Source organism: Gossypium hirsutum, chromosome D11 (assembly GCF_007990345.1).
Source record: "Gossypium hirsutum isolate 1008001.06 chromosome D11, Gossypium_hirsutum_v2.1, whole genome shotgun sequence".
NCBI classification, from domain to species: Eukaryota; Viridiplantae; Streptophyta; class Magnoliopsida; order Malvales; family Malvaceae; genus Gossypium; species Gossypium hirsutum.
The window spans coordinates 63,056,432-63,070,578 of NC_053447.1; the positions used below are offsets into that span (position 1 = coordinate 63,056,432).

The 14,147-nt window shown below is 33.1% G+C and overlaps 3 protein-coding genes across 7 annotated transcripts; 1 reads left to right on the top strand and 2 right to left on the bottom strand.

Annotated features, from left to right (window-relative positions):
- The first annotated feature begins 255 nt into the window (after positions 1-255).
- On the top strand, positions 256-1,716 carry LOC121223389 (F-box protein At5g07610). Of its 2 annotated transcripts, XM_041104779.1 has the most exons (2): positions 373-657; positions 970-1,716. In XM_041104779.1, exons 1-2 carry the CDS (start codon positions 388-390, stop codon positions 1,636-1,638), a joined length of 939 nt encoding a protein of 312 aa, XP_040960713.1. In that variant the 5' UTR covers positions 373-387; the 3' UTR covers positions 1,639-1,716. The 2 variants fall into 2 exon arrangements, with proteins under 2 accessions (XP_040960712.1, XP_040960713.1); XM_041104778.1 differs by having other exon boundaries at positions 256-1,716.
- Positions 866-5,124, bottom strand: LOC121223390 (grpE protein homolog 2, mitochondrial). Of its 3 annotated transcripts, XR_005920730.1 has the most exons (7): positions 4,728-5,021; positions 3,942-4,149; positions 3,664-3,857; positions 3,420-3,587; positions 3,020-3,148; positions 2,247-2,612; positions 866-2,073 (listed from the first exon to the last, which is right to left on the bottom strand). XR_005920730.1 is itself a non-coding variant. In XM_041104781.1 (6 exons), exons 1-6 carry the CDS (start codon positions 4,863-4,865, stop codon positions 2,532-2,534), a joined length of 864 nt encoding a protein of 287 aa, XP_040960715.1. In that variant the 5' UTR covers positions 4,866-5,124; the 3' UTR covers positions 866-2,531. The 3 variants fall into 3 exon arrangements, 2 of the variants coding, with proteins under 2 accessions (XP_040960715.1, XP_040960714.1); XM_041104781.1 differs by having other exon boundaries at positions 866-2,612; positions 3,996-4,149; positions 4,728-5,124; XM_041104780.1 differs by having other exon boundaries at positions 866-2,612.
- A 2,296-nt stretch (positions 5,125-7,420) lies between these two features.
- LOC121223391 (EH domain-containing protein 1) lies at positions 7,421-13,121 on the bottom strand. 2 transcript variants are annotated; one of them, XM_041104782.1, is made up of 16 exons: positions 12,806-13,121; positions 12,656-12,735; positions 12,495-12,563; positions 12,200-12,257; positions 12,044-12,099; positions 11,920-11,962; positions 11,613-11,671; positions 10,852-10,965; positions 10,476-10,578; positions 10,265-10,314; positions 9,764-9,892; positions 9,428-9,679; positions 9,158-9,237; positions 8,793-8,919; positions 8,530-8,673; positions 7,421-7,848 (listed from the first exon to the last, which is right to left on the bottom strand). In XM_041104782.1, the coding sequence occupies exons 1-16, from the start codon at positions 12,888-12,890 to the stop codon at positions 7,663-7,665; spliced, it is 1,635 nt and encodes a 544-aa protein (XP_040960716.1). In that variant the 5' UTR covers positions 12,891-13,121; the 3' UTR covers positions 7,421-7,662. The 2 variants fall into 2 exon arrangements, with proteins under 2 accessions (XP_040960716.1, XP_040960717.1); XM_041104783.1 differs by lacking the exons at positions 12,656-12,735; positions 12,806-13,121 and having other exon boundaries at positions 12,044-12,118.
- Between the last annotated feature and the right edge of the window lie 1,026 nt (positions 13,122-14,147).

Genomic DNA, 14,147 nt, shown 5'->3' on the forward strand with positions numbered 1-14,147 from the left:
AACCATTTCAGGTTCACTTATCTTAGAAGCATAATCAATTAAATGGGATTTTTATCCTTTTTAATAAATATTAATTAGATTAGATAAGATGTCAAAAGACAGATTTGATAGGTCGATCAAATTAGATATTGCCAATGCCATATATATGAAAGCGAAAAAAATATAAAAAAAGATGCTGTTTAAACATGGTTCCAATTTTGTCTTATACGCTGTCTGAAAACGTTTGTTGAAACCAATCCGGTTCTGCCAGCATTAATGTGCATGGCTGCCAAATGTGGGGTGCATTACATGGCAGTCAAGTCCATCTCTTCTTTTTACCATTTTCTCTCTCAAGCTTTCACTTTCACTCACCAGACTTTGAGGGGACATAAACTGAGAGCGATAAAAATGGCTGATAACAATTTAGCAAATCAAACATCTTCAGCTGAAATGGTAGAATCTAACCAAGATCTTTTAACACAGATTCTCTTGCATTTCCCTGTTAAATCTCTTCTCAAGTCCAGATGTGTCTCCAAAAGATGGCTTTCTCTCATTTCTGATCCTCAATTTGCTGCTAAAATCAGCCATTTGAACGTCAACCTTGGTCCCTCTGGTCTCTACTTCTATGGCAGCCCTTTTGGTTTCCTTAACTTTGACACAAATCACAACATGCTTAAGGTACCATCTCTGTCATTTCTCAATGTTACAGGCATTGAAATTTTGCAGTCATGCAATGGCTTGCTGTTGCTTCTTTGCAGTTTTAGTTCAGACAATGATTCTGGTTTTACTTACTGTGTTTGTAATCCCACCACCAAGAACTTTGTCACTGTTCCTTTACCTAATGCAACTGCAAACAGGTCCATAGCCGGTATTAATTTAGCTTTTGATCCTTCAAAATCCACCCATTATAAAGTCATCTGTGTCTTGATGAATAACATGCAATACCCAAATCTCAATGAGATTGAACACCTTGTTTCTCCTACATATCAGATTGAGATCTTTTCATCAGAAAATAAAGCTTGGACTGACTCTGGTGGTCCATTCGAAGCACCACATTATACAGACTTCGAGCACGGGGTGTTTTGCAACGGTGCAATCCATTGGCTTAGCCCCACTGACGTTTCCCTTTACTTTGATGTCGAAACTGAAAGCCTGAAAACAATGGCAATGCCAAGGACTCAGACAGGAGGACCATCTGGTTACTGGAGCTCTCAAAGGTTCCCCTATTTTGGACAGTGTGCTGGCTGTTTACACCTTATTGAAGTTGACTCCATAAGCAAGCCAAGGTTTCATATACTGGAAATGAAACCTGATCACTCCCATTGGTGTGATAAATACAGAGTTAATCTCAACAATGTGGCATCCGAGTTCCCAGAGATTGCTAGAAGGTATATGGATGAGTTTCCTACTTTAGCACTGAATAATGTGGAGGAGATTGAAGTTCAGTATTATGCATATTCAATACTAAGTGTTGTGATAGGGGAAAAAGATGAAGATGTTGAAGTGGTGATGGTGATACCAGGTAAAATCATATCCCACAATCCCAGGCTAAACACTTCTAAGTTATTGTCAAGCTGGAGGGCAAACAATGTTTATGATTGTATGCAATATAAATGGTACAATGTTTTTCACTATGTAGAAAGCCTTGCTACTCTCTGAACACATATCATTTTCCTTCAGAGCTTGTAAATGGTAGACCTGTTTTTTGAAGATATAAAAGCGTTTTTACTTTGTGGTACAACAGAAATGCATGATCTGAAAATGGGAATTTCCAGCTCTATGAAATGCAATCTATTGACAAGGCTATCTAGAAGGATGGATTTGTAAATGCACTTTTGTTCAAAATTCTCCCAGCCAAAGAAAATTTGTGAAAAGCTATTCTGTTATATTCTTTCAGCCAAATCAGCTGAATCTTGATGTCAACAATGGCTAGACATTGTGATTAGTTCAAATCCATGATAATGCGAAGTAATATATAATGTGATAGATTCCCTAGTACAGGTCAAAGGAATGTTAGTTACAGTTGCTCTCACCTCACTGTTTGAAATAGCCATTTGCTTACTCTTGTGATTTCAGATATGTTACTCTAATATCCTGTAAATATCCAATATGAATATGCTCACTTTCATCATAATCATAATTATCATCATCCTCGTATATATATATATAAATTAAAGATCATACTCTCGTATCTATGTTTGAAATACTCTTATACCTATGTTTGAATATGTTTCCCTCACAAATACTTGAAAAAGAGTTCAGGTTACCTGTCTTGAATCTACAATGTAGTCCGGATGCTCATCTTTTTCACCAAGCAAACTGTACTTTTTATTTTACTTCAGAAAGAGGAAAACGTACAAAATGCCCCCTTTACCTAGCGGTATCTTCTATGAGTAGTGAAACAAGAAATTGATGGCCAACTATAGAAATAAAGAAATAAAGAAGTTTTGAATGACTATGCATGTATATAAGGCAAGGTTTTTGAAAAATTTGCCACTGACTCTAACTAGCTTATCATCAAGCATCAGAGCCTTTTGTCATTTGTATTGTTTTCAGTTGGAATCGTTGTTGAGTGCTTGAGTAACACCAACCTCAGCAGGTCGAATTACCCGATCGTGGAGCATGTACCCCGCCTGTAATAACGAAACAAGAAAACACTTGTATCATTAACTTAATTATGATTTTTGTTACTCTAATTCTTTTTTCATGAAATACTTCTGTCCAACTCATAGGTACAGAAATAAGACTCTTCAACTACTTGAAAAAACTGGAAAAAAAAAATAGAACATATCCATGTCAGACACAAACACGTATCTAAGTCTGGGAAATGTGAACTATGACCACTTAAGCTGTTCAAACAGCATTTTGTTTTTGTTCCTGTTAGACATAGACAAGATAAGTTGAGTGGGTAATTGTTAAATCTTAACAGTAATTAAAACTTAAATCATATTTCTTCAACCAAATAATAATTTGCTTTTAACTATAACAGACGATGAACAAAAGGAACAGTTTCAATAAAAAATAGATAAGAAAAGAATACCTTCAAAACATGAGCAACCGTGCCAGGAGGCTTAGCATTATCTGGTACTTGGAATACTGCATTATGCCTGTGTGGATCAAATGGTTCATTTGTAGGATCGAATTTTTCCACTCCAAACTTCCTAAATACCTGAAAGCAAAACATTTATAACCCATTAGTAACAAATTTAATATGTTATAGATCACAATAACTAAGTGCACTACTTGGGGTAATAAATTTTCATTGATGTGCAATGGTTGAAGGGAATTCAGTTTGCCATTTTTTCCCCTTCACGAAAGAAAAAATGTGGAAGTCGAACCTGCAAATTGAAGTACAGGATCTCTAACAACTTATCTTCATGAGAACTCCCAATACCATAGGAAGTTGTTAAAAGACTTTCAGTGAGTAACAAAAGGTTTACCTCTCCAAGCTGTTTCTCGGTCATTTCAACTCCTTCTAGAAGTGTTTTTAAAAGAGGTACAGCTCCAGCAGTGTCTTTGGACTCATCTACCTTAGCGAAACTGCCTTTAACATGCGTAGAAGCCCTTCCTAAATTGTCTGCAACATCTAGTAGGCCCTTTGCAAAATTCTGCAGCAAATTGACAAATGATTAGAGAACTCCAAATATAACAGAAATCAAGTGGTCATCGGGTCACCAACAATACCTGTATGGCAAATTTCTTCGAGTTCTCAGCTTCACGTCTTGTTCTAGCCATAACATTCTCCATTTCTGCAAGAGTGCGAACAACTTTGTCCTTCATTTGTTCAATCTCCATTTGCTTGACTTCCAAGAGTCCTTCTTTCTCCTGGACAAGTTTGACCATATCGGCCATTGATAGTTCACCATCACTTTCAGAACCTGAATCAGAAAATGCAGTTTGTTAATTGACTCTTCTCCTTTTATCAGACTGAGGCATAGTACTTCGATATTCCGAGTTAGAATCTGATTCTTTTGCTTGATCAGTAACTTCAGCCTCTCCAGGATTTGTATCCCCACCTGGTTTTATAGGCTCTTGACCATTATTTTCTACATCACCCTCATGTTCCTTTTCGTAAGGCTTGGGAGAGGCAAACGAGGAGATATGTAATCGTTGGAGTGCATAGAAATTGAGGCTTGAATGATGTAGCAGAGACACATCACTTGTCACCAACTGTACAGACAGAGCAAGGGCACATAAAGACAAAATCAGTAATATTGCACCCAATTTCAAGGAAATTGCACTAAGATAGAACAATTCATAGAAAAGGAAGGAATCAGTTATGTCCTGAAGGAACCAAGATATGGATTTTAAAATCCTACATGATCATTCAAACACTGAAATAAAAGACAACCTTAAACCAAACAAGAACCTGTTAATTAAAAATTAAAAATGAGGTGACAGCTTATAAATCATTAATGTAATAACTGCAAGGCAAGTAGTAAAAATTTCTCCTTTCTTATATTAGATAACAAAAATTAAATCTCTTACTTAACAGTGAGAATATCAAATTTTAAGGGGGATAATAAGCAAAATAGCCTAAAAGGAACCTACTTTCATAGAAATTTTAACCCATTTTAACTTCCAAATACAACACACAGAATTCCAACATGATAAAACAAGAAGATACAATAAGACAACAATACGGAGATTAAAGAAAAAAATCATGGTATTAAGCTAAAGTAAACAAAGCCCTTAAACCCTAGCAAAACCCTTCTCACAATTAACCAAAAATTGTAAATTTTTAGTACCTTACTATGATATTCAGGAACAAGAGAGTGAAATTGAGTGGAAATGGTTGGCGTATGAAGGTTCTTAGGAGCATAGAGAAGCAAGGAGCGTGCAACGACCGTCCTGGGAACGCGTGAGAATGCCCTAGACATCAACATCTGTGAAAGATGAATCAGGTAGAGAATAGAGGGTTTAGGGTTTTAGGGGGTCCAATATTGGAAATAAAGAAAACACGAAATGGGGTTTTAGAGGATGAACGGGAAACAAAAAGTGTGCGTGGAGAGCAAGAAAGTTTAGATTTTATTTATTTATTTTTGTTCCTTGGAATTTTTTTTTCTTAAAAGAAACTCAATATGTATAATGTACGCTTCCTATGTGGGATGTGGAACCTTCTCGAGCACATTCATGAATGTGCTCAGCTTTCTATGTTTTGGGGGCTTATTCTTAACTTTTGAACTCTATGTTGAATTTTTCGAAAAGGTTTAAAGTACAAAAGAATTTTATTTTATATGGTTGAGGATAAAAGAAAATGAGAAATTTAAGCAACAAATCCATATAGAGTATGCAAAATGTCGTAAAGGATTGAGAATGTCTGATTGAGATAATGGAAAAAAGAAACATAAGAAGAGAAAGTGACAAAAGAAGAAATCCTTCTTCAAAGTGGTGCCCTTCTATTAACTTGAGGTTTTAGAATGTAGACTATATAAATTCTATTATAGTTGGTCATTTAGGAGATAAAATAATCTTTTAAGTGCGTGATAATGAGATAAAAGAAAGTTAAATAAGGTTCACATGTGAGTCATGTAAACAAAACACTTACCCTTGATGAGATAGATCAAAAAAATTCTAGGTGCCATGCATTTGTATGTTCCTGGAGTCATGTCCTAGCGAAGTGGAGTTTGGCACTATTCTTGACGAGGTCTCGATGTTATTATAACAATGATCTAAGGATATCAAGTGATAAGAGCCTTCACCCAATTCAAGTGTAAGGAAAGTAAAAAGAGCAAAAGCCTTCTGGAGAAAGGTGGAAGTTCCTCGTTGTTGACAGCGAGCCTTAATGGCATGTGTTCCCAGCCTTGCTATTATATGAATTGGGAAATTATTAAAATCAGTATCAAATATTGCCTTTTTCTTTTTCAAATATACCAGTTTGATGATTTAATTAGTAAAATAGTCTACGTGATGGATTAATAGAAAATAGATGAAGTCGACATCTTGAGGGTCCGACTCGGACCTCCCAAGGTGTCGACTTCACTATTCTAACTTCTTCAAAAGAAAGTAACCGAAAATGTAGGAACCCATGGCAGCATGCATGATAGCAGGAAAATGAAGTGCTTTGTTGGCATGTAGCAGAGCAAAGAAATGATGGAACTCGTGAACAAGCATGCATGAAGGAAGTAGAAAAAGTATATACTAGCATGTAGAAGTAAGGAAATTATTGAAGCATGCAGTAGATAAATAATCGAGGTAGGTAAGTACGGGTATATTATTGTTCTTGAATAACAGTTTTAAATATTATACAATTTAGTCCTTTTAGTTTGGTGTATATAAATGCACAACCACTCTTCTCTAATTTTCTATCAAAAAATTTTCTTCTCTCATTTTATCCCAACATCCTAATTTTCTTCTCCCTTTTTCTCCCAACATATTTTTTTTCTCTCCCACACGACATATTTGTAATAAATTCTCTACAAAGCCATCACTAACAAGTAAGTTATTTTTTCAAAAAAATTTAGTTGAAAAATGTGAAATTTAGAGTTTAGTTAAATGTTTATTATTATATTTGATATTTTTGTTATTTTAGATGTTAGATCTTACTAAATTGTACATTTTAATATATTGTTTGCTTAAAGGTTGATTTATTAATAATTATCATTGTTAAATTTATTTAAAATTTAATTTTATTGTTTCTAAAAAGATCCTCCTCTATCCTTCTACAATGTTGTCGAGCTTGACATACAACTCAACTCTTCCAATACCATTAGTCTCATGAACTGCAGTCATTGTTTGTAAATCATCATCATCTGCTACATGAATGGTTGAATATCTAACTGGATTGTCACATGTAATAAATTTATACCTCAACAACCCAATTGAATCTCCAATTTTTCAACTAATTTTGCGCCTCATCTCCACTAACTTGATGTCCTTTTTGAACATCATATAATCAGATTTTCAGACTCGAAGATTACATCAATATTCGTATGATGAATTCGATCATTATAGTTCACCACAGTATAAAACATCTCTTATTTTATAGCGGATTTGAAAGATAAAACCAAGAAAAAGCTAACAATGCTCAAAGGAATTATGAAGGTGAAAAAACTTGCTTCTCCCCTTAATCTGCTATGAATGTATCTGTATATGATATTCATCCTCCCCACCTTTGCCATTATTATATTTCTGTTTTACCTATTACTCAACAGGCATCCATCAATTCATGCAGAGATTTGTTTTATCATTGCACTCATCAAGCTTCCATCAGCTCATGCAGAGAAAATTTTAATCATCTCAACCATCAGGCTTCCTTTCAACTCATGTAGAGACTTGTTTTATCATTTTAGTCTTCCTTCTGCTCAATCAGAATCCTCTAGTGATGGGAGAAAAAAGGCAACAAATATTAATATGAAAATATTTTTGTATTTTCGTTTAATAAAATTTGAATAATATTAAAATATCTTTTGTTACACAATTATTATATTTAAAAACGATGTAAACAAAAATAGTGAAGATATAAAAATATTATATAAATACAAAATTATAGATCACCATACAACTATGTAAATTAACACATCTACATCTAAAATGTTGTTTCTTCCTTTCTTAGAAATGGATTTTCAATAAATTGGAGAGAGTATTGGAACTGAGATATCTGTTGTTGTTTGTTGATTAAAAAAAGAATTGAGTGAAGATTTGATGAATCAATTAGTATCGGGCCGCCATTAATTAAATTAACTAATCATAAGGATTCCTTAATGTCTTCAACAAATTTGGGATGTCATAACCCAACATTTCATCAACATCTTGTATCATTTTTGGCTTTAGCTTCTCAAATCTGTCAAAGCTGTAACCTCTTAGTACCTCCTTAAAATTTTCCACGTCTGGGAAATCCCCTGGAGGTAAGTGATAATCTCTTTGAACCTATATATATAAAACACATTCATACACATTTCAGCATATATCTATATACTAACTTAAAATTCTTGACCGAGTTTAATATTATAAGTTAATCAAGAATCATCTGACTCAGTGAAATTATATTCATAAGGATGTGCAATTTTTAAAAAATATATATATCTTGTTAACCATTCATTTTTTTTTGTCAAATTGTGGTTTTGGTTCCTCTACTATGCTCAAATTTGGGATTCAATTCCTGTATTTTGATTTGGTCTCTCTACTTTTATAACCCTTATTATTTAGTTTAAATAATTAACATTTTAATTATTTATGTGATTTTTTAAAAAAAAGATACCCCTTTTAATGCAAAAAATTAATGTCAATATATATGATGAGTTAGAAGAGGTATTTTTCAAAAAACTAAACCAAGATAGTATTTTAACAAGAGTAATTAATTGTGTTAATTATTTGGACTAACAAATGAGATTATAAAATTAGAGAGACCAAATTATGTGAAATTAAAGTACAAGAGTAAATTCCAAAATTGAGCATAGTATAGGGACCAAAACCATAATTTAACCTATTTTTTAACTGTAAAAATAATCCATTTTTGTATATTTTTAATATTCTACCCGAGTGTGTGATTTCTAATATATATATATACACATATATGCAACTCAAGCAGACGTGAGAGAGAGAAGATACTTTTACAAATTCTTCTTCCAAATTATCAGTAAGTCTCTGTTGAGTCTTAGCTTTCCCTATAAAAGTAGGCATTTCCTTCTTAAGATGACCAACGATATAAGCATGTATCTTGGCAGCTCTAGCACGTTTCACAAACTCATTTATCTGCAAGTAATTAAGTCCATGTAATAACATTCAACCCTTTTCGTCAATACATGCTAAATAATTCTTTTGTTTTCCCAAGCAAGAATATTTTTATATATATATAGTAAAGATGAACTTACTCGACGATCACAAGCCTTCTTTGGGATGTCTTTCAAGTCAGTAAGAAGGTCTTCTTGTTCTTTCTCGAACAGTGCTTTCCCTATCGGACCTGTGAAACCTTCATTTACAGGCTTCTCATTGAATGATCTGCCATCAAAATGCAAGACAAAATTCACCTTAGTTTCATATGAAACAGGGAATCAATATATTCAGAATATGATGCAGCAAACATAATGAATGTTATCGTGATTAATCGCTGTAAATATAAAAGGAACTAAAATATCACAATAGTGACTGTTATATCACATCGTGACTATTATTTAAATCACTGGGTAGAAGAGAAAATTCATTTAATTCTTTAAGATGATAGAGAGAAAGAACTTACCCAATATATACACGCACAACCTCAGGAGTGTTAAGGACTTTCCCCAGTGACCACATTAAAGCTCCATAAATTCTCATTAACTATGATAAAAGGAAAATATTAGCAAATTAAAATCCTACCATCAAAATTGTCAACAAATTTGATGTTATCTGCGATAAGTTTTGATGGTGAATAGGATGATAACATCACATTATAATTGCCATTGTTGTCAACTAGACTCAGTATTAGCTCAAATGGATGAAACTGGGCAGATATACATATAGTGCTTACTTGTTGGGTATCAACTTGGTCGGCTTTGTTCAAAACGACACGAATCTTGTCGTCGTGACCACGCAAAGAATAAATAACACGCTTGAATTCATCACTTATATCTAGCTTGTGAGGATCAAACAGAAGAAGAATAAGATCACATTTTGCAGCAAACCATGCTGTTACACCGGTAAAATCATAGGCTCTTTGTGTTCTTTGTTTTTCTCCTGACAATACTCCTGGAGTATCTACAAATGTTATGTGCTCCAATAGCTTTCATGCATCAAAACCACAATATATTAGATTTGAGAGTTAATGATCAACAAAAGTAAATTAGCGTTTGAGAAATTAACTCACGGGATGTGGCATTTGAGAACACTCAAACTTTGACAAAAATGCAGTTCCAAAAGAGTTGAGACCAGTGAATGGCATGTCAGCATGAACGGCTATGGTATTTCCTGGCACACTTCTTTCATCAGTTCCAGACTGCAGAAATGGAAAAGGCAGTACATGAAACATGAGATTAGAACACAGTACTTGGACTTAGAGGTGATTGTTAAGAATGCATATCTGATATGAAAATCTTCGTTTTTTTAAGTTTATTTATATATTTGGAAGGTCTCTTGCGATTATGTTAAAATATGAATTGGACTCAAATATTGGATACAAATACTTTCAAGGAAAATAAAGACTGCAGGATAATAACATCAAGTGATTAATACAACAAGCTAACGAGTATGGACTAATCACACAGAAAATTGAGAATCAATTTCCATGATCAAAGTCAAATTGAGGAAGTTATGGGAACTATTCATACTACATCGATGATATTATCACAGAATAGAAATACTTAAGTACCATAACAACAACAAATCTGTCAGTCGTAGGTTCAGGTCCAATGTGAGCTCCTGCAAATGAAGGTAAACTAAATGAGAGGGGAAAAAATTGCTGGAAGTAGATTTTTTTATTTTTATTGTATTCGTGTATTTTCATATTTATAATTATATTTTCTGTCATGTTTTAATTATTTTTTATACTACATTCTTATCGTGTGACGAGGATCACTTGCCTGGATAACTGCATTTAAGCATGTGTTTAATGAAGGTTGTTTTCCCAGTGGAATACTGACCCAACAGCATAACCATTGGCTTGGCATCAAAATCACTGTTCGTCTGCAATAAACCAAAATCAAAAGCAGCTTTTAAATAAAACTTCAGCACATATCTAAAGATATAATTAAATCATATGATATTCAAACTCGAGCAACTGTTAAATAAGGAATATATTCAATCCTTTTTAAAATTTTATATATTTGAAAAATTATTTCTCAGGTTTATGTCTAAACGTATCCGAATACATGTGTTTATGTACGAGTATTAAGAAAAAGAGGCATGATCATGTCAGATTAAAACCGAATTTAAGAGAAAAGTACATCTACCACTCACCAACAATGGGGATACAAAATCATTAAAACAATATGTAACTTCTAATGGCTTCAACTTTCGAGTGTACAATTTCTTTAAGCCATCTTGGATTGAAGTCACATTGGACAAGTACCTCTGTTATATACAGAAAAAGAAAATTAGTTAATCATATGCTATGAATGCAGATCATAAATAAAAACACAATTAAAAAGGAATGGAAAATATTAGCATCATTAAATCACAATGTACATATTACATTCAGTGGTTGATTGTGAAGAACCTATAATTAATAATATATGAAACTCGTCGAAGGAAGATCCTAACCTTAGACTCGAGAGGGTCTTAAACCTTTACAACTTGAAATAAAATTAAGAATATTACTAAAATAATATTATTTATCTTCGTTTCATCTTCGGTGCTTTTAACTTGTCTTGCTCACAAAGAAATCCTTAACAGTACAATAGTATAACTAAGACTTAAAGATAGTAATGAATAGTAAAAAAAGGATATAACACTCTTTCAATCCGTTCTAGATTCTGGATGAATTAAAAGATAAACTTTTAATACCCATATATATTTATATATCGTATATTAGATAAATTAAACTAATTCAAATTCAAATGTTTTTAAATTTATATTCGAAAGTAAAATAAATAAATCAAATAAGCATTTGATATAAATAAAGAAATTACTTATAGCCACTATGCTAAGACGACATAAAAGCAGGTGAAAGCAAAATGTACTAGAAGCAAAACAATTTCAATAAACAATGACAAATTAACCTTTGATGGTTTTGACGAAAACCATTGAGTTGTAATTGATGCTTGTCTTGGAGAATTACCTGCATTGTTCCTCAAACAGTGAATATATATCGGGAAAAAAAACAGAGTAAAATAACCACCAAAGGTTACAAAATCAGGGATTTAAATTGTATTTTCAATTGCATTTATCGTAGTTGCGTATGTAAAAAAATGTTATTACAATCGATTATGATAAATATCATGTGAGAGTAGAAGCCAGAAATTATAATTGTAACATCGCATTGTAATTGTTATTTAAATCCCTTGAATTATAACGAGAGATCCATACCATTGCTATCAGGTTTACTTGAATTAGAAGGATCTTTCTTCTTCTGCATAAATCAAGCAAAATAGTAAAGATTTCATGATTGTGAAGCATATGAAACATAGAAAAGTAAAAGAAAGCATCTTACCTGAATTAATTCATCCAAACCCTCCATTTTAGGAGGTTTGACATTCTCAAAGTCCACTGTAGTATACCAGCATTTCTTAAAATCAGAAATAAATAAATATTTCAAAGCATTTCTCAAAGTCTACTGCAATAAACATGAAAAGTTAAATCATCATACCATCACCCTTCAAGATTTCATGTGATAGTTCATTGCCATCTTGTACAAGCGAAACCAGCTAAAACGTTACAGGTAATAACAGGTCAGATTTGAAGAAAGCAACCATTATAGAATCTATACGTTACTGAGACTCTTTTATCTTCTTTAAAGCATTTCCTGCGTCTAATACATACTCGAACATGAGAATGGCAAGATGATTAAACATATTTGATATATTATATCAAACACATGCTTGTATTTCACATTCACTTCGAGTAGGTATAATCAGATTCCAAACGAAATTACAACTTCTAACCTGCATAGCAATGACAAATTCTTTGAAACCAAGATATCCCTGCCTCTTAGAATCCGCAATCGCCCACACCTTTAAGGAATCAACAAATACAAAATAAACAAATGAAGAAAATATGTATCGAAAAACTGAAGTTTCAATTAAAATTAAGAAAAATCAATAACCTGCTTGAGCTCTTGTCGCGATAAATTTGACATAGAAAGAAAATTTATTGCATTATTTCCAGTAACGCGGCCATCATTGTCTACCAAAAAAAAAACAAATAAATTAAAAGCGACTAATATTTTTTGAGGAAAAAAAAGTTAAAAAATTACCTGAATCAGCTACGTCAAACCATTCTTTATAAATTTTCTGGTGTTCTTTGGAACATGAACCGATCCGAGGGGCTCCGATCTCCATTTTCCAATGAGAAAAATTGTGTGAATCAAATAAAACCAGAGATCGGAGCCTGTCCTCTCCTGGATAATGAACACTTGACTTGAGGATGAACAATGGCGGAATGAATGTAGAGAAAATTTAGGCAAGGAAGAAAAGAGAGACGAGAGAAAATTTTGGAGCTATGTTTTGGGATTTTTAAAACTTAAAACTTGAAATTAAATCCTTCGCCATGGATACAATGTGTTTACCGGTCTTTTAACTGAATTTGCCAGCGGGAATCTCCTCTTACTAACGGCCATTCATGGGCTTATTTATAGCTGATACATATAAAAAAAGGCTATTTTTAGGCCCGTTGGACTAAACATAACATAACGAAGACGGGTTCGGTTTTCTTTTTATTATTTTTCAATCTATATTATTATATTTTTTACGGGACACCCGTTTGATCGCTCGATCGATTTCTCTTAAAAAAAGTTTTGAGTTCAAGTCTTGTACATGGAGATCAGTACTGAAAGAGTTTTATCTTTTATTTAGAGGTTTGACCTAATTAGACTCTAGATTTAACTTGGACTCAATGTGACTATCAAATATCAAAAGTTCTTGAATTGAAACCTATAATCATTTTTAATAATTATTTGCAAGTATGCTTCTTTTTTTTTATAAAATTAATGAATGATTCTACAGATATGAATAATAATGACCAATGTATTGAAATATATCTTTTTCCTCAAGGGATCAAGATCGGTTCTACAAACATGAATGGTAATGATCAGTGTATGGAAATATATTATTGTCCTCGAGAGAACAAAATCAATTTCGAGATTTTATGTTTAATTTATAAAGAGTTTCTCAAGTCACGTTACTAATGCAAGTATTGTCAAATTATGCTCCCAATGAGGTATTACTCATTTTGGAGATGAAGATCATCATCATAATTTTGGCCTTTAAGAAAAGACAATTCATGCAAAGAATGCGGCCTTTACTAAGTCTAGTACTTAATCAATCAACGTTTGATCAGTTTCCCCTCTCAACATTAGTCTCGAGTGTGGACCGTGGTGTTTCTCGTTGGTTAGATAAATCTAGATCAAATTTTCGGGCAATTTACCAATAAAAGCCCTTTTTTTCAAAAATTATCGAAATGGGCCTATTTTTTAATTATTTACCGGAATGGTCCTTTTTTCGGGAAATCGCGTCTACGTCAGCGCGATGTTAGGGTACGCATCAAGAAATCGCGTCCACGTCAGCGCGAGATGCTGACGTGGACGCGATTTCGGCCCG

What these genes read in the sequence shown, in the direction of transcription:
- LOC121223391 (XM_041104782.1), bottom strand. Translation starts at nt 12,890, where the DNA reads ATGGAGATCGGAGCCCCTCGGATCGGTTCATGTTCCAAAGAACACCAG. An exon ending in CGCGACAAGAGCTCAAGCAG is followed by an intron (nt 12,564 to 12,655) that starts GTTATTGATTTT and finishes GATTCCTTAAAG; the next exon opens with GTGTGGGCGATTGCGGATTC. An exon ending in TGGAAGAAGAATTTGTAAAA is followed by an intron (nt 7,849 to 8,529) that starts GTATCTTCTCTC and finishes TTATATATATAG; the next exon opens with GTTCAAAGAGATTATCACTT.
- LOC121223390 (XM_041104780.1), bottom strand. Translation starts at nt 4,865, where the DNA reads ATGTTGATGTCTAGGGCATTCTCACGCGTTCCCAGGACGGTCGTTGCA. An exon ending in CGAAGAAATTTGCCATACAG is followed by an intron (nt 3,588 to 3,663) that starts GTATTGTTGGTG and finishes AATTTGCTGCAG; the next exon opens with AATTTTGCAAAGGGCCTACT. An exon ending in CCGAGAAACAGCTTGGAGAG is followed by an intron (nt 3,149 to 3,419) that starts GTAAACCTTTTG and finishes TTTTGCTTTCAG; the next exon opens with GTATTTAGGAAGTTTGGAGT.
- LOC121223389 (XM_041104778.1), top strand. Translation starts at nt 256, where the DNA reads ATGTGCATGGCTGCCAAATGTGGGGTGCATTACATGGCAGTCAAGTCC.